Here is a 19,628-nt window from a genome sequence, read left to right as displayed (position 1 = left end):
GTAGATCACAGAGAAGCCTCCCGCTCAGACAGGCTCTTGGGGACAGTGTGGCTTAGATTCACACGAACGAGGCCAGATGGAAGCAGATGCTACTCGATGAAATGTCTAATTTATTTCATGCAATAATATTTGTCAAGGGCCCAGAAGAAACAACACAGTCAGAACTCTTTGAAAAAACTATAAATCATTAATTCCATAAACTATGTATTAGCCCTACATGTACTGAGAGGAAACATTCGTGGTCTGCTATAAATACAGCCATAAAGATCATAATAAATTAATTTAATGCTAAGTTAGTGTTGAAATCAGTGATGACAAATTAGTAGAAATGACCGCAACCTGTGACATGACCAGGACTGACCGTGTACATCTTGGCATTTTCTAATGTTTTGACTTTCCACTGGTGCAGCTGGTGACAGAGTCACCAGCCAAAAGAGGCTGGTTTTCATAATTTTTACAGTGACACTCCTGTCTTTGGAAACAGGTTTCCTCACTGGTGGCATCTACCATTCACAGACTCGGATCACAAGCGGATCAGAGATCTCAGCCACTATGTGGAACAAGTGCTGCGTGGATCTTATGAAGTTGCAAACGTACGTCACAGTTTGGGTTGTTCTTTCTTTCGATTTTCACTCAAACGTCCAATCATTATTGCATTATTGTTACCAACTCGCTTTTAAATGTATGAGCATTCTGTACTCCCTTCTCTCAAAGAGCAGGCATGGCTAGCACATCTGAAGTCCATGAAATGCGGTCCAGAGCCCCAGCTTCATGTTGTCTAGATGTACACTAATGCACACATAGCACTAGATGTGCGTCTTGAGCTAAATAGACCACCTACTTCTTGTTTAGAGCTTCTAGAGTCTTGAAGGCATGGTTTTCTTCCTGCCTTGATATAAAAAGTACAGATGAGGAGACTGGCCGTACCTGTGTTGCTTTGAATAGGTTTGGCCCATAAAGACTCATGTGTATCAATGCTTGGCCAGAGAGAGTGGCATTATTAGGTGGCATGGCCTTGTTGGAGTAGGTGTCACTTTGTTAGAGGAAGTGCATCACTGTATAGGCAAGCTTTGAGGTCTCCTATGCTCACACTCTGCCCAGTGTGAATTCAGAGTCTACTTCTGACTGCCATTGGAGGAGAGTCTCCTTGGTGCCTGAGGATCAAGATGTAGAATTCTGGCTCCTCCAGCACCTAGTCTGCCTACGTGCTGCCATGCTTCCCACCATGATGATAATGGACTGAACCTCTGAAACCATAAGCCAACCCCAATTAAATGTTTGCATTTATAAGAGTTGCCTTGGTCATGGTGTCTGTGCACAGCAATAGAACAAAAACTAAGACAATGTGTTTCAGGAATTTAACTTGGAGTAGGATTTAACAGAGTTATGAGAAGGAATGGGCCACATAAGATCAAGAAGAAGGAAAACCGTGTTACTCAACTAGGTTCTCACAGAGACTGTGAAAACACAACAAAGAAGGTGTCTTGAAACAACATGAATCTATTTCCTTTAAGCTCTGGAACTTAGAAATTTGAATATGGGAGTTTAGGGACTGAAGCCAAAATATCAACAGAGCTGCTAGTTCTAAAGATTCCATCTTCTAGAGCAGCAGTTATCAGAGTGTGGGTCACAACCCCTTTGGGGGGGGGTGTCACATTTCAAATATCCTGCATGCCAGATATTTGCATCATGATTCATAACAGTAGCAGAATTGCACTTATGAAGTAGTATTGAAAGTAATTTTATGTTTGGAGGTCGCCACAAGGTGAGGAACTGTATTAAAGGGCCACAGCATTAGGAAAGCCAGTGATCTAGGAGATCTCTTCCTGCAATACAATGGCCTATTCAGAACTCACTTCCTGCCCTCACACCTTCTTGTCTGGCTCTTACTGTCCTTGAATCGCTACTAGAAGTATGTTAGTCATTACACTGGGCAAATCTGGACTACACAGGACAACCTTATCATCTCAAGGTTTTTTGGTGCATTTTATTTGCAAAGGCTCATTTGCTCTGCAAACTAATCTTATAGAAATTAGACCATAAACATCTACTAGGGGCAGGGAATACCATCCTGCTGGTACTAAGGATGTATGAAAGATTCAATTTCTTTAGATCTTAATGTGGAGAAGAGAAAGAACAAGAGAGGGAACATATTCCAGGTGAATTGATATGTTTGCTAACAAGACACATGCATCTGCTATGACAGAAGGTGTCCTGGGGAGATGCACCACACATGCCTACTCACCTCTGAGAGGAAGCTCTCACAACACACCGAAGCATGGGTACCACCAAAGTCCAACTTGGTGATCCATGGGTTTCACTGGAGTCACTTACAGAAATATGGGTGAGAGGTCATGTTGTAATAAATGTTAAGAAATAAATAAAAATGGGTTTATCTCTTTATCAGTCCCGAGGTCTCACTTCTCAGGCCCGGTTTTAGTAGCCCAGTTCGAGCAGCCACCCGGATCCCACTCTGTTCGCACAATTACCTTCCCTGGCGGTTTTCTACTGCCTGTTCTCCACCTCTGTCCCAGGCTGTTTCTGTACCCCAATTCCCTCATAAATACAACTCTACAGCCCAAAAGCTTTGCATTCAGGTTTTTATATTCAACTCTCAATCCACAAACCCTCTACTCAACAAGATTGCATCAAATAGACAAAGATACAAACTGCCCTTCTATATGATATATTATACCTATAAAATCCTTAATGTTCATATCATTTTAACAGCAATCAATATCACCTGGGTCGAGCCGGTCCTTGGGAACCTTCACTCTCCTCCTGACCTTTCTTTTCTCCATCTCCTTCACCCCACCCAGTCACTGGCTTTCCTTTATTTTACTAATTAAAATGGGAAGGTTCAGATGAACTCACCTCAGGAGTATGTGATTAGGCAGTGGTATTAACATTAAACTACAAACAGCTTCAGGACAATCTACAAGGTCACTTACAGGAACATGGATAAGATGTCAACTAGAGGAGCAGAAATAACCCCCAGAGAGCTGCATCACCAAGCCCACCCCAACATGAGTGGCTTCTTCCAAAACTGAGAACTAGGAGCACACTGCCCAGCCTGCAGGCACCTCAACAAGTTGGTGAGTGTCCTCACCAGGTCTCCATTGGCCTAAGTCTCTACCAGACTGATTGGCTGGTCCTGCTTCTTTCAGGTGCTCTATTCTCCAGAGACTTTCCTGCAGCTCGGGCTTCCTTCAAGCTAGGAGGACTCTCAGGTTTGATTGCTTACTGTGGCAGGGAGGGACCTAGTGAATCCAGCCATTTCCAAAGATTTCCTGAAGCTATTTAGAGTAGTTTGCCTTCCTGTTTGAAGAGATTCCTGCAGGGTGAAATGCTCTAATCTTTGGGGATGAGGGTGTGAAATTACACACAGCATCTTCTATCTGAACCAAGGCCTTCCTACTACAAAAGCATAATAAACACACGGTAGATAGAGTATCATTTTAATTGGAGCTGTCTATGATCCAACATTTTCCTTGCAACGTTTTGTATTTTCTATTGTAGTCATAACCACAAGTAACACACAAATGAATTTTGTATTATATACAAAATACAATCATTACCTTTTAGTTGGAATGCTTAATTATTTAGATATGTCACTGAAGTGTATGTTTGTGTGCACCTAGGTTTATTATTTTGCAAAAGTTTTCTTTGAGATGCACCCAATGAATTTTTCTTTCTTCCATTGTTAAAACTTATTGTTGATAATTCAGCTCTGTACTAAGTAGCTTCAGGTAACACCCTGCTTAACTGCAGAATTACCACACAGATTAGAACATACATCTCAATGTTTTAAGTTCACTGTGACTTGTAATTTTTTTTAATTTCCCAATGAGGAGAAATCCTAAAACAGTCTGTTTACCTCATTTGTGTCTCCTACACCACAGTAATAACACACATTGATTTCTTTGTTCTTTTTCTGCTTTTAACAGTTTTGCCTTCTCAATTTTCTGTATCCTGTTTTCAGATACAATGTTGCTTCTCTTTCTCATACACAAGCTTCAGAGCTTCCCATGTTTGTCCGAATGGTGATTCTTCATTCTTGGCTTTCCCATCCTTTGAAGGCAAGTCTAAAAAAAAATCACAATTCTAACTCTTTCCAATACCCTCGGCAGAATGTTCGGATGACATGACCTAACCTACTGTCTCCAGAAGTGACAGTGCTGCCCTCACCCTCTGGGCAAGGGTCTGCCCCTCACTCTATCTTCTCAGAGAAGCCGTGCTCCAGCCCTGCAAGTCTGTGGTCATTATTACCCCCAAGACTTGTAATGTGTTTTTTATTTGCTAGGTTTTTACTCTCGGTTGTTCTGGAAACAGTTTAGAAAATTCTATAGAGATTCTAGGCTAAAATTCTGTCCTTCTTGTGTAAAAAAAGCAGGTCTTGCAAGACACCCAAACATACATACACACAAACACACATACACACACCTAAACATACATAAAACATGCATATACTCATAAATACAGACATACACCACATACACACTGACACACACACACACACACACACAGGCATGCTGCACATGTATGAAGCTGATATCTCCGATGCTAAATAATCTCTCATTCTCACTAATGTTGGGTGAATTGTTCATGAAACATGGAAGATCCCTGTAAGGCAGATGCTGGTTCTAGAAGCAGGCACCAGGCCGACAGAATTCTTCAGTTCTTGGACATAATTGTATAGTGGTTTATCTGGGACAGTACCCTTAGGGAAAAGAATATGAGGTCTTTAGTATGCTTTGCTTTTTAAAACAAGGATGGGAAAACTGAAGGACAATAGTAATGTCAGTGGGAAGAAGAAGCAAGACATAAAGTAACTGAAAACACTGTAAAACAGGATGAAATGAGACCATAGGAAAGCAAGCATTTTCAACATGAGACCATAAGCAGGGCCTAGGAGGATGGCTCAGCAGCTAAGAGTGTGCACTGCTTTCTCAGGAAACTCAAGTTTCCAGCAGCTACAGCAGGAGCCCACAACCTTGAAGAAAGTCCAGCTCCAAGTGATCCAACGCCTTCTGCTGCTTCCATAAGTACTGGCACTCACAGATTATATGTGTGTGTGTGTGTGTGTGTGTGTGTGTGTATGTGTGTGTGTATGTGTGGGTGTGTTATATACACAGAAATGCACATATACACATAAATTTAATAATTGTCAGAGAGAATACTCACATGTTCGGTTTTCTTGTCCTTATTTTTTTTCTAACGGTACATCTTAATTTCTGACCCAGTCAATGGGGAGCAGGAAATGAATGACAGACCCTTCTGCCCAATAAGCATAAGGCTGTGTATTTCTTTACAGGGGGACCCAAGTGGCTTTTGCATCTCAAAGGGCAGAGTAGAATCATGTCCTCTCTGACTCACACTGTCCGAAGCTCAGGCCCATGTATTTGTGCCTCAGGCCAGGGTACCGAGTACAGCAGTTATGTGGGGAAAAAAATGTGGAGGGAATGGGGGGGTCGATTCTCACCTTTGGGTGTGACCACACAGCTCACACTAAAGCCGATTGGATATAAAGTATGTTGAGATGATTTCAAAATGCTCAGTAGCTGCTGAAATCAGATTTGGCCTTTGTAGACAAAGGCACGCATAAAGACACTTCCGACTTCTGCCTGTGGGGCGACGGGGCAAGTATTGAGCTCTGTCTGGATTCAATAGTAAGCTGTTAATAGGACACTCAGATTGTGTTCTATAAAACCTCCACGGTGGGTTAATACACAGAAGCACGTGCAGAGAGGGCTCTCATGAGAGAAGGCAAGGGAGCTGGACTCATTCGGTAAGCCCACAAGGTGAGTTCAGCACAGGAAGGCTGAATGGTCACTGGTATACATAAGTCACATGCATGGAGGCATGGGAACACATAAACACAAGTATCAAGCAGAGACCTGCAGTGTCCATTTTGGTCACATTTACAGAGGTGGATACATGAAGCCACTGCTACAAGGCTAGGAATCTTTACTGGTTAGCATTGAGGGACAGGAAAGCTCTGTCATTATTAGATATCACATCATACTTTCAAGCAGCTGGAATTAAAGCCAGAGATTACAGTGGGTGAAAACCATAGAGAAGGAGAAGGCAGAGGGATTGGCCTTCTCAAGCATGACCTATGGTGAAATCAAAGATACTAACCACACAACAACTAGAGGATGTGCCGCTGCCCGCCCCTGGAGTTCTAAGGAGACATCGATCTTGTTTCACAATAGGCAATCACTAGAAGAAGCTAAAATTGTAGCTGTTCTCCTCAACTAACAGGTAACAGTATGACTCCAGCAATTTAGCTGATATCCAGGAGGTCTTAGGGTGAGCAGAGCTTTTCCTGTGCTTGCTCACTGGCAGACATGTCAATGAGTGTTTAGAGGACAGAACCTTTTTATGAGATCTATAATTCATATCTCTTTCCTTAGTTGTCCTTTCTAAACTATACAAATTGACCAAAGACTGTTAGATTAATAAGTTCAAAAGCACCAACATAATACTCATGCTTTTTAAACAGAGCACCATAGTGATGGCTTTTTAGTACTAATCACTTATCAAAAATAAGTGTGTATATGTGTTCATGTGTGTTTGTATGTGTGCAGATCTGGGTTAAACCCTGGGACTTGTACCGGCTAGACAAGCACTCTGCCATTGAGCTGCACACCCAGCCCAACAAGTGTGTGTGTGTGTATGTATGTGTGTGTGTGTGTGTAGTGTTTGTGGTCATTAATTTTGTTGTTGTTGTTGTTGACAGTATGTACTTTCTGACCAGAGGTGTCAAAATTACTATTTCATGGTCCAAACACTGGTATAGAATAACAGAGAGGCTTTTAAAGTTTCTTTAAGGAATCTCATACTCAGAAATGCTTACCTCATAAGTAAAAGTAAGCTGGTGTGTGTGTGTGTGTGTGTGTGTGTGTGTGTGTGTGTGTGTGTGTTTGTGTATGTGCAAGAACACAGGTGTAACCCAGGTAATTCATATGTTCATATGTCCAGACATGTTTGAGAAACTCCACCACAGAAAGCGAAGAGCCAAATCTGACATGGATGGTGCCTTGTCTTTCCTGTATGTTGGGTGCTGATGGCTTCATAAAGACCTGTGTAAATTGATATAGTCTCCATCCTAGGTGCCATTCCAGGGACTGTCCTGTGATGGAGCCATAGTGATGTCCTCAAGTACTGAGCAGCAAGGTCTCTAAAGTGCTTGCTGACCCAGCAAGGAATCAGGGTTCAGATCCCAGCATCCACATAATGTCAGGATTGGTATGCATGTACGGCCTCAATAATAAAGGCTAGTCCTGTCTGAGTCATGGAGCACGTCTAATGAATCTGTGAGTCCCATTTGCAGTGAGAGACCCTGTCTCATGAAATAAGTTGAAACTGGTTTGAGAAAGATTCTAGACATCAGTCTTTGGCCTACACATACACACACACACACACACACACACACACACACACACACACACACACACACACACACACGCTGAATAGCATTCGTAGCCAGTCTGGCCCCAAGGCCTAGATTCTCTATGCTGCTCACCATTAGTAATGGTTAATGATCTCTGTTTGTGCATCCCTGCATCTTTGTAGAAACTCCCAATAGTATTCTTCTTTCTATTGTTATGACAAAAACAATTAACAAAAGCTACTTAAGGGAGGAAGGGCTTATTTGGCTCCCAGCTTGAGGGTAAAGTTCACCATGGTGAAATGCACTGTTCTGGCTCTGAGTGGGGGAAAGGCAGCAGGAGCCTGAGGCAGCTGGTCACACGGCAGTCACAGTCCTGGAGAAGAGAGACATGGGTCTCCTGCTCAGCTCCTCATCTTTTATACTCGGTCTGGGGCCTCAGCACATTTAGCCTGGATTGTCCCATCAGTGTTAGATCTCTCAGAAAGCATCCTCAATGACAAGGGCAGAGGTGTGTTCTCTAAGTGAGCCCAAGTCCCATCGGGTTGGCCATCAAGATTAAAGACCACGCCTCCCCAAGTCTGTTTAGGAAATCAAATTTGATTTCAAGATTAAATGAAACACAATTAACCTAAAAGTTACACTAGTATTTCTCACACAACTCATATTACCTTGACATTTTTTTTTCAATCAGATTAGCTCCCTTTCCACGTGTGAATGAAGAAAGCTACTTTTGGGATGTGAACATTAAATTTTATTAGAATTATAAAATTTATAAAATCATCTTTTTTGTTATTTTAAAGGGATATAAACAGGTTAGAGGAATTTCTGTGATCACAGCTCTTTCTTCTCTCTAATGAAACAAGAGATGTGAAGGGATGTGCACCATTTCTTCTGCGGACTCTTGGGCAGAACAGTCTTTGTCTTTAATCCCAGCAAAAGCCTTCTAGAAACACTTCTTCACTCTGGCTTGTCATGGGGCAGCACAGGAAAATTAAAGATAATCCCATTATGCACGCATAAAAACTATGTACTCGGTTTTAGTTATATGTTAAATTTACAACTCTTTCAAAATACATTGTATCACTATGCATAACTATGCAAGATTTTTTTAATTTTATAATTGCATGCACATATATAATAAATTTTATCCTCTTATCTTATTCTCTTCAGTTAAAACCTTTCTCAGTCCCTGTGAGTCCTTTTTTGGCCACTGATTTTAATTGGTGGCCCTTATGTGAACAGGGTGATAGATTATTTATCAGAAGTGGGCAACAAATTACTCATCAGTGGGCAACTAACTTACCAGTGGCTATACTTCTAAAGAAACTGCCAGCCCTGCCTGAAACTTTAATTCTTTTTTTGGTCCCCTACTGTTTGTAACATTCTAGAGTCAAGACTTCAGTTTGTTTCTTCAGTAATGTGAATAAGTTAAAATAATGTGATAGACTAAGTAAACTTATAATATAGTGATTATATAGATTCAAGCATAACCAAAAATGAAAAGGCTTTGGGAGAGAAGAATGAAAACGCAGCTTAAATATAATCATAAAATCACCTGTTATTGTGTATCCTTGCCTGGGAGATGTGCTGTTCTGGGTTGGAGGACACTGAGAGATCAACAATCAGTTGTGTCTGAAAAGCACCTGCTCTCTGTAGGGCTTGGGATGTTAACTGAAACATATTAAGACAGTCTACAGAATGGGACAGATACCTAAAGATATCCAAGCTCTATCCACCTACTAACCTGTCTGTCTGTCTGTCTGTCTGTCTGTTTGTCTGTCTGTCTGTCTGTCTATCATCTCTCTCTCTCTCTTTTGGAAAGAGTGTGTTGATAATCGAAGCAGGCATTAAATAGAAGGCACTATCACACACTACCCATTACTTCTAAAAAGGATTTAGCATCCTGGTAAAATCCCTGCCTGGCTTCTGATGCCTCATCCTCGAGCACATCCCCTGCCTGAGATTCCTTTCCGTGTTTGGAGTTTTGAACAAGCACGCCATCAGTGCTAACGAGAATTCTTTTTGCCTCTTTAAGTTGTGCTCTGTTTTGATGAAACTGTATTCTGCAAATGATACAAAAATCTTTAGAAAGAGTAATGTGGACCTTGTGATTAAAAAAAAATTAAAGAAAAAGGGTTTATAGCAAGTGACTGGAGGTGCTCAACAAATGCATGTCCCCTTCAGAGTTCAGCTAAGAGTCACAAACTGACCGTGCATGCAGTATCTCATAGACAGCCATGTGCACTGGGACCGTTCCCAATTCTCAAGACTGTTGCTCATTTCTGGATGTCCCTGCAAACAGGGAATGATATCACTTAAGGTTTAGGCAATTTTTTTTTTATTTTTAAAACAGAAACCCAACGTCAAAATAAAGCCAAGTGGATAAATCCTGTCTTAATAGCAAACATATGTTTCCTACTCCCCATTGCTAAACCAGATGTTAATGGCAAGTTTGTCATCAGGCAGCTCTCTTCTTGTTTGGAGCTAGCTGGGCTTACACTGCAGGCAGGATAAATGTCATGTGTGTGCCATCAGTAAAACCAAGATGATTCTTCACAGTCTGGTGAAGCGCTGATGACATCTGAGGGCCAAGTCACAAAAGCTTCTTCAGACATTCTGAGTTCTTCAAGGTGTTAATCTTCCTTGTAACGCCAGCGTGAACACTGGGCTGAGCTAGGCGAGAAACTGGACATGCTGACATGTTACTTTCTGAAGAATACAATAAAACACAATTACTGCTCAGCTTTGATTTAGAGGTCTTATGGGAATTCACTTTTTTTTATTTGTGTATTTTATAGCACTGCACGGCATTTGAGGGAAATAGATTTAGCTCATTGTTTTAAGGCACTAAATCTTGCAGCCAGTGCTAGAAGCTGGCTGGCTAGCTAATAAATGGGAACGCTTAATTTGCTTTTATAAAGAAAGAGAAAAATGGATCTCGATTTTATACTCCGTTCATTCTGACCTGTTCGTGTATTTTAACTGCATTCAGCCTTTGATAATACGGTATAGGAAAAACACTTAGGTTCTGAATTGATCAACTCTCTAAAAAATGGTCAATCATTTTAAATTACATACCAGTTAATGTAATTGGGGAACGTATTATGAATGAGGATTCTGAGTTTAACAAAGTATACTCTGATGGAGATTTTAATTTAATATTGACCCATTGGATTTCATGTTTGGTTTTCATTGTCCCTTGTTTTTTCATTTAAAAGCATAATGGGAATTAAAATTTCCCATTAGTTATATTAGAATCTAGCAAAGTGTGTGTGTGTGTTTGTGTGTATGTGTGTGTATGTGTGTGTCTGTGTGTGTCTGTGTGTGTATGTGTGTGTATTTGTGTATGTATGTATGTGTATGTATGTGTGTGTATGTGTGTGTATGTATGTGTGTATGTATGTGTGTATGTGTGTATGTTTGTATGTGTGTATATGTGTGTATGTGTGTGTATGTGTGTGTATGTATGTATGTATGTGTGTGTGTAAAGGTAAATATATCTTCATAGAACATTTCATATCACCCAATGACATTTAGCTCAACAACTAGAAACTTTAGATAGCCCGAGACAAATTATAGCCACATTTTTTGGTTCACCAGACACTTAAGAAGAATGCCCGACATGTTTGAATGTCCATTTGTTACTGTCCAAAACCTGATAAAGCAGGATGTGAGCCGGACACTGAGATATTTTTCTTGTCACACGAGTTCAAACTGGCTGAGAATTTAAGAAAGAGAATATCAGACGTGTCGGAAGTGGGAGCCAGAGTCTGTATCTAAACACACTCCTTTTGACCTGTCTATGAGACTTCCAAAAATACTAAGCAGAGGTTTAGATACATTAAGAAAGACTGTTTGGCTAAAAATATACATATTGGAATTGTCCGCAAATAACTGATTATATACAGGAAGAAGTTAAGTAATCCTAAGTACAATGAGAAATGGAATTTTAAAAAGACATAGTTGAAAAAGCAGACCAGGCACCCAACAATTCTAAAGTTTTGGGAGATAAGGTCAACTCAGCAAAGAAAGCCGAGAGAGTCCGGTCAGCTGGACCCCAGAGAACAGAGTGCCAGAAATCTAACAAGGGAGGACTGTACAGAGAAGGCATGGCTATCTGCTCAAATGTCGATAGTCAGGAAATCAGAAACCAGCATGGGTTTGCTGGCTCACATCTGTGATCTCAACAATCAAAGGCTGATGCAGGAGAAGCACAGTCATTAACGTTTGTCAGGACGTTTACAAAACAAAAACCCGCCTGGAAGAGGTTCAAGTAGAACCAAAGGGAGATTTTAGATATAGAGTAGGAAACAACTTTCCAGCAGACTTTCTCTAAATAGAGAAAGATAGAACACAGGGACATGTAAGTTCATACTTTTCTTTATTGAATTTACATATAGGATACATGCTTTCTGCTTTTATAAAGCATCCATTCATTAATTCATTTAAGAACAATGAAGGTAAATACATCTTCATGGAACATTTCATATCACCCAAAGACATTTAGCTCAACAACTAAAGAGAAAGAAAAACTACTCAGGCAGAGACCAGGGCAATGACCTTGAATAGGAGGACAGGGGATCTGGTGTTCCAATTGTCCTCTAATTAGACTTAGTCCATCTGTGTAACAGAAGAAAGGACAGATGTGATGTCTCTGACAGATTGTGTTGGGAGATGGGTTCCATTCCACAAATCAGTAAACCCATGAAGAAATTGGGAAGAAAGGAATACTGGAATTTGAGGAGCAAAGACTACAAAGAAACAGTCCTATTGTCAAATAGTAACGAGATTAATGAGGGTCGTTGAATTTTTCATGAAATATTCAAAATGTGCTCAAGGGTGGGTAGTGTCTCCATTGAGTGTAGTCATGTGCGTGTGTTTCCAACATTGGGCGGTTACACTTGCAGAGTTGGCAATGTGTGTGTGTGTGTGTGTGTGTGTGTGTGTGTGTGTGTGTGTATGTGTGTGTGTGTGTGTGTGTGTGTGTGTGTGTGTGACTACAACTTGGTACTTCGTTATACCAATTAAAATTAAAAAATGAAGAGAAGGTCACAGGAGTCACAAAAGCATGCAGCAGAATGAACATAGAAATAGACCATGAAATCATCCAACTTGACCAAAGTCAGTCATAAATATATAAATATATACATGGATATATTTTGATCACTGAACTCCTGCAGTCAAGATATTTCTGGTATTTTGCTGGTTTTAAGAGAGCTTATAATGAAGAGGGTGGGGCTGTAGATGAGAAGACAATAAACTGTGATAATGGAAGAGCTCTGACCACTAGTCAAGTCAGACCAGAACACGAGTGACTGACTGATGCCAACACAAGACAAGAGCAGTGGAGGTGGAGGAAGCAAGAATAGGGTCTCGGGTGTTGAAGGACGATGTGCATGAAAATTTAAATGTGTGTCATGATCTGTAAGAGTATTTGAACATGTGATATGATAATAGTACTAGGAAGAAAAAAATAGACAAGGACAAATTTTTTTAAAAAATGACATTCAGTGCACCACAGATCTATAGGGAAGTGTGACACCAGGGGAGAGAGAGTAACGGTCTACAGAGACTGGGTCCAGGGCATGGTACCTCCCAGAAGAATAGATGTTACAAGAGCAAAAGGACATGAGAACACGTACTTGCCACACAGGACCAGGGATCTAAAGAGAACAACCATCATGTCTGGACCTTCCAGAGGGGTGGAAAATTGGAATGCCCAGAGCTTCTGCAGCATTTGGCTAACTACAGGCTCCAGGAATTCCTTCCGTGTGGTCATTCCCCTTTGGTCTGCATGCCTTGTCATCATTCCAAACAGGATACATTTTCCCCAGAAAATTCATGGATGGGTAAGACAAGTTTAAACTTACCCAAGTGACTAGAATGTTCTAATCCCCAAAAAGCTTTTTCTGGCCATGTCTCCTGTGCCTTCTGTATGGAATCTGCTCTTTCACAGGACACGTCACAGCCAGCAAAGTGAGCCTCAGCTCACTGACTACATTGCGGATCCTGACTAACCGCTGGCGCTCTCTATTTCTAGAATGGAAAAGTTAAATTCAGGGCTTTTTGCCTCAGAAAGCATTTTCTAATAAGAACTCACTGAAGAACAGCCTCCTTTTACTTTTTAGTTTATTTGGGGGGATCCTGTTTTCTATGCTGGAGATCCAAGACCTTCCTCCCCGTAGGAAAACAGTGGTGTGTCGAGTTATATCCCAGCCCACTTTAAGAAAGAATGTACAAGATAATTTAAGATAAATGATCATTGGTTGTTAGTTGAACTCTCCAGTCGTTGAAATAACCAAAAATAGGCCATATTCTTTCCACGTACCTTGTAGTGTACACATAAAGGTTGATTAAACTTATTATCTAGGGGATATTATTAAGCAAGATGTCATCTCTGTTAGTTCCTGAAATGCCACCACTAGTTAATTATTTCTCTGTATATACTGCAATGTCATTGGAGTCTTTGTAATTCTGGTTGGGATACTAAACACTAATTCTATATTGCAGCAAACTAGGTAACATACAGGCCACCAGGTTCCATTCGGATTTCTGATAAATAACAAATAATTTTAGTAAACATGTCATAAATGTTCCATGAACAAAATGGGGAGCCATGCTGTCTGTGTAGGCTCACAGCCCCCTGGAAACCTGCTAGTGTATAGTCAGTCACCCAAGTAAATGCAGCATCTCACCTGGATGGAAACACGGGTATGGATTATCTGTGAAAGTGATTGCCTCCCTAACATTCCTGTATGTTTCCAAACTACAGTGGGATGCAGAGCTGTCAACAAATTTAAAGAAAGTTAATGGTTATTTTGATGTTGAGTAATATCATCATTATTTGAGACAGTGTCTCACTGTGTAGCCCCATGTTGGCCTTGAACTCACGATCTTTCTGACTCAGCTACACTGGACATTGAGATTGTCCTACCTGATTGATTTACTTTTTTTTTTTTTTATTGTTAGACCCCCAGCCAGACCCACAATTACAAAGAGTCCAATAACATGGCAGTACAAACATAAGGGAATAGTTAACTAGTGTTAACATTTCAAGAACTAACAGGAAAGATGTTTTGCTTAACACAGTTTATTATCCATTAGATAATAACTTCAAACTTTTGCCAAAAAAATAGTAATAATAATTGACTAGTCAGCAAGGACTTAGGAAGGTTGTATTTCTTCAACCAGTTCTGTTCAGTGTGAGATTTGATTTTAAAATAAAAATTAAAAAAGAAAGAAAGGAAGAACAAAAGAAAGAAAAAAAGGAAGGAAGAAAGAACGAAAGAAAAATAACGTGTTGTCAACCTTAGGTAAGATCTTTCATTCAACCTTTCAACAGACCAAAATGTAGAGACAGAATTTGACAATTGGCTAATTTGTAATGTATATAAACTGTTGATAGGACTATTTATACTAGCAATCTGCACTGGAAGACAGGTCTCGGCTTGTTCTGCAATACATCATTGATCAGCACTGTGGATGAGTGATTGCTGCTCAGTCTCTGTCTGCTCTTGGTGGTTTTGTGGCTCACAAGAAGAGATTGAGTGACCATCCTGGGGCCAATGGTAGACAAATTGGAGAGGAAGAAGAAAGGAATGTGTATAAGATTAAGAGGACAAAGAAAGCAGAGCATCTTTGATGATAAATATAATCCACGCAGTTACTCATAAAGAAAAGACTGGAAACGGTAAAGAGTAGGGAGAATGAACAATGTCTCCATCAGGAACTTGTCCCTTTTTTTAAAGGGTAAGGCAGAAACACCATCAGGATTTCACAAATTTATTGTTAAATATGTATTTTGGAAGATCTGGTGGCACCTTTGCAGAAATACAGTGGAGAATGGTTAACAAGATGAGCTGTGGGACCATCATCTCTAGTCCAGATGGAAATGGAAGGTGCTGGAACCAGGAAAGTGGCCGTCACATGGAAGGAAGTCATCTACTTCGAGGCTGAAGGGGCAATAGTGTCAAGGCTGGTGAAAGCGTCCCGGGACCAGGCTTCTCTTTCCCCCTGTGATGCTAAGTTTCAGCAGTGACCTCTCATCTGCCTGTGACTCTGCGCCTGCTTCAGAGAATCTTACATGGGGACTCCTAAACTGTGACGTTGTGATCTCCCAACATTGCACTTTATTCATGGGGCAAGAAAAACAGAGAGACCAAGAAATGCTTGGCTTGATCCTGGTGCCAGGAGAAGTAGAACAATGGACTCCTCCTTCTTGATACGCATTGGGCGGTTCAGAGGAATGCAGCTACAGAGCCGAGACTGATGAGGCAAATCTCGAAGAAAGCCTTCGGGAAAAAGTCACCCTTAAACACCGTGTTGAATTTTGAAGGACTTAAAATGAAAAACTTAAATTATAAGCAAAGGAAAAATGGGCAAGGAAACAAGCAACAGCGAGACATGAGAGAGAAATGGAGAAAGTCTGGTATTAGCAGAAACCAGAAAAGCAAATGACAGATCCTGTCACTGAAGACAAAATATCTACTGGATCTTAAAACGACTACTTTTTAATATAGGGACTATTGGAAGTAAAGATGACAGTATATTTTAGGGGCAAGTTAGGCAAATGCTGCAAGTGACTGACCATGACAGTGTGGGTCCTCCCCTGGGCTCTCACTGTGTCAGGGAGAACATGAGTCACAGGTGTTCTACATGCATGAGTATGCACTCTAGAACTTTCCAGTTGATATTTAACACATGGAAATGACAAAAGGTAAAGAGGCAAAAGACTGCATTTCTATATGGAGGATAAAACATAGAAACAGGCAGCTGACAGTTCAGCACTGTATCACACTACTGGGGCATGAGCAGCAAAAACGTGTTGTCTGAACATTCTGTCAGTTGGGATCTAAAACCAATATGTCAACAGCAGTGGTTCCTTCTCAGAACCCGACAGAGAAAGCTCTGCCAACTTCACCCAGGGTCTGTTTGTAGTTTTCTCTTTGTAATATCCAAACCATCCCCTTTCGCAAGAGTAGCAATAATATTGAATTAGAGGATCTCATTCTAAAAACTGTAGTTACTTTTCTATTGCTGTGAAGAGACATCATGACTAAGTCAATGTATAAAAGAACATTTTTAACTGGGACTCATGGTTACAAAGACTTAAAGTCCGTGATCACATGACAGGTTGTGTGACAGCAGGCAGCCAGGCATGATACTGGAGCTATAACTGAGAAATCAAATGTGATCTACAAGCAAGAGGCAAACAAAGATCTAACTAGGGATGGAATAGGCTTTTGAAACCTTATCACCCAATTCCTGTGGCAAACCTCCCCCAACAAAGGTCCCACCTCTTGATTCTTCCCAAAGAGTTCCATCAACTGGGAATCAAGTATCTATATGTCTGAGCCATGGGGGCTATGCTTATTCAGTCTATATACTGTATAACTAATTATATCCCAAATGACACCATTTCCCGATCAGATCTCTTTATGTGGTTCTGAGACTAACCAGGTGAGTGTGTAGATTTGTGGGAGTGACATAATTTACCCTGCAAGATGAAAAGCAGCCATTTCTTTTATTGTAACAAAAGGGAAGGACTATAATTGTGTGTGTCCATAGAACTGATGACAGTTTTAATAGTGGTGACAAAGTTATCAGCAGAGACATCAGACTTGGAAGTAAAAGTTAAAAGTTTCCTGATGGAGGATCGAAAGACCATTGAACAGAGAGAGAGAAGGTTGACCTGGGTGGCTATAACAGGTACTACCACATTGGCATATATGTAAATGATTTACTCAAAAATTCAGTGTTTCCTTTACACAATCATGGAATGTCTTCAGAGGAGAAGGTGCTTGGATGATGTGATAGTTTACAACAAAATAAATGCCAGTTTCACTGAGGAAAAGCTATTCTTGGATTACCCAAGCGTGCATACATTTGGAGTTCAAGTGAAATAGCAATTTATTCAAGATGATTCCCATTTTCATTGCTAAAATGTGCATGCCTAGAATTCATTCCCTTTAAAGCTATTTCTCCCCTAGACTGACCTAAAGAAAGGCATTACCTCATGCATCTATCTACCTGTATCTTAATATGCCCCAGTCTTCCCCAATGCTGAGGAGTTTAATCATCAGCCAACGTCCTCCGAATTGAACTTTGAGTAATGGCTTCTCAAAAAACAAGCAACTATATCATTTGGAAAGCAATTTTTCTCAGGAAGCTTTATCTAAAGCTTTATATTTTCCAGGACAGGGAGATATGAGATTTGTGGATAATTATACAATTACAGAACATAAACATTTATGATGACCTCCAGCAACACAACCTTGAATCTCCTAAAGAAATATAATTGATCACGGGCCACATAAAAAGACTAGCTTAACTCATAGCAGAACAATGTTGACAGTATGGTTGCAAATAAAACACTTTTCTGTTTGTGGAATTGATAACAGGTTCTCATTAAAAACCATACAATAATAGCAATGTTATCATGCAAGAGTGAACAGGATTAATAGGTAAATATAAGAAATAATGAGCTATTATACTATTGTATGTTATCTTTTCTTTTTTTCAGAGTGATTGTGTACTCAGTTTTTTTCTCTCTGAACCTATACAACCAGCATTTGAAGACTCTCCATTTGTGGAACCAGGCAAGTGAATGTGTCACAATTACCATGTGCAGCGACTGTGTATGAAACTGTAGGGAACATTTACTGGTCATGTCTTCAGTTCCAAATGATGTCTTTTTAATTCTAGGACCATGCTCTTCTCTCCCTAACCATTTTCAAAGAGTCTGAAACTCCTAAGACTATGGTCTTCAAGTTAAGATGAGCAAAGATGTGTCTGTCCATTTACAATCGTGACAGGAAGTCGTACTAGTCCCTGTTTCAATTAGTTGTACTTTAAATTTAAATTGCATTTTCAAAGACAGAGTCTTTGTTTTCTCTAGCATAGAGTCCCACAGTTTTACCACTAACTTACAAAGCAAAAGAGTAGTAGGAGTAGTAGCAGCAGCAATAGTGATAATAATAATAATAATAATAATAATAATAATAAATCATGGAGTTTCATTCTTACGTTTTGAAGCCCATAACCCTTTACTTCCTGAACAAAGCGTTGCATTGGTGTCTCCATCTGGTTCTCTTTCAAACGTGTTCTGTGCAAGTTTTAGTGGACATTCAATCATTTCCCCTAGATTTACACAAGCTCCACTGAAAATTCTATAGGTTTCAAACATTTCATAACAAGAAGTGGAAGCCTAATAACATACTATTCTTATATAAAAATTAATTTGTCAGTTTATTTCTGTGTATATTTGTTGGCCACCGTGTATGCATGCGTAGCACATGTGTGCTAGGGAACTAAAGTTATAGGTGGCTGTCACTCTCTGATGGGTGTACTGGGAACTGCATCTGAGTCCTCTGTAATAATGAAGTGTACATTTACTCACTATTACCATTTCTGCCCTACACATGCTGGTTTTCATCTCCATATTTGTGAAGGCATAACTTTCTGGACATCACCAATCCTTCCACCTCTCAGCCTTCATCTTATCCATGTTAGTCCCCTGACTCTTGTTTAAAGTTTTATCCATGTGCTCAGATCTGCTTATATCTGTCATCCTAGGTACTTAGCACTCAGGTAGACCATTTTCTGAATGATCTGTTATACGCCTAAGTATTTATTAAATTGTGTAACTGTGCTTGCGCATAGCCAACCTCTCTTGCTATGTGAAAAGTAATGCCAAGTCAAGGTCTCCCTTCCCCGTCCCACATTGCTCACACTTAGAATCCCTGAGGTAATGTATGAGGATTTCCAGAGAAAGGGTGGGGAGAGAATTCGAGAAGGAAAAAAGAAAATAATCAATTTCAATTACCTGATGAGATGTCACTATCACCAATAGCACAAACTTTAATAATCCAGACCCAGAAAAACAAAATATCAAGTTGTTCAGTCCTGGAGATGCTGTCCGAGCGGAGCTGTCCCTGAAAGCTCCTCAAGGAAAAATTGCTTCTTTATGTTTCAAGAAATTAAAAGTCAGATTGCTGCCAACGTTTTGGTTCTATTCACAGTACTGTTCCTGAAAGGTATTCTGAAAGACACATGCAGCCACAGTGACAATGACTGTTAGAAAAACTGAAGCAGCACTTTGAGAAAATTTCCAATTTTGACATTTCTCATGTCATCAATACTCAAGAGATATTTCAACAGTCATGAGTAACAAAAGATTTGATTCATGCCGTCCCTGTGGGGGGGGGGGTGTCATAGGCTGCCTACTAAAAAC

General features: G+C 40.2%; 1 protein-coding gene across 1 annotated transcript in view; it reads left to right on the top strand.

The window, feature by feature from the left end:
* The window catches only part of PIK3C2G (phosphatidylinositol-4-phosphate 3-kinase catalytic subunit type 2 gamma), a gene marked incomplete at both ends in the record, with an annotated part of 303,735 nt that overhangs the window by 237,682 nt on the left and 46,425 nt on the right, over nt 1–19,628 (top strand). The window contains 2 exons of the mRNA XM_080913719.1: nt 485–593; nt 17,919–17,994. Coding sequence (XP_080769845.1) covers nt 485–593; nt 17,919–17,994 — 185 coding nt within the window. The remainder of the gene's footprint in view (nt 1–484; nt 594–17,918; nt 17,995–19,628) is intronic.

The sequence above is a fragment of the Micromys minutus genome, assembly GCF_963924665.1.
Source record: "Micromys minutus genome assembly, chromosome: 3".
NCBI lineage: Eukaryota > Metazoa > Chordata > Mammalia > Rodentia > Muridae > Micromys > Micromys minutus.
The sequence above is the reverse complement of the archived record's forward strand: the minus strand, read 5'-3'. Positions and strand labels throughout refer to the sequence as shown.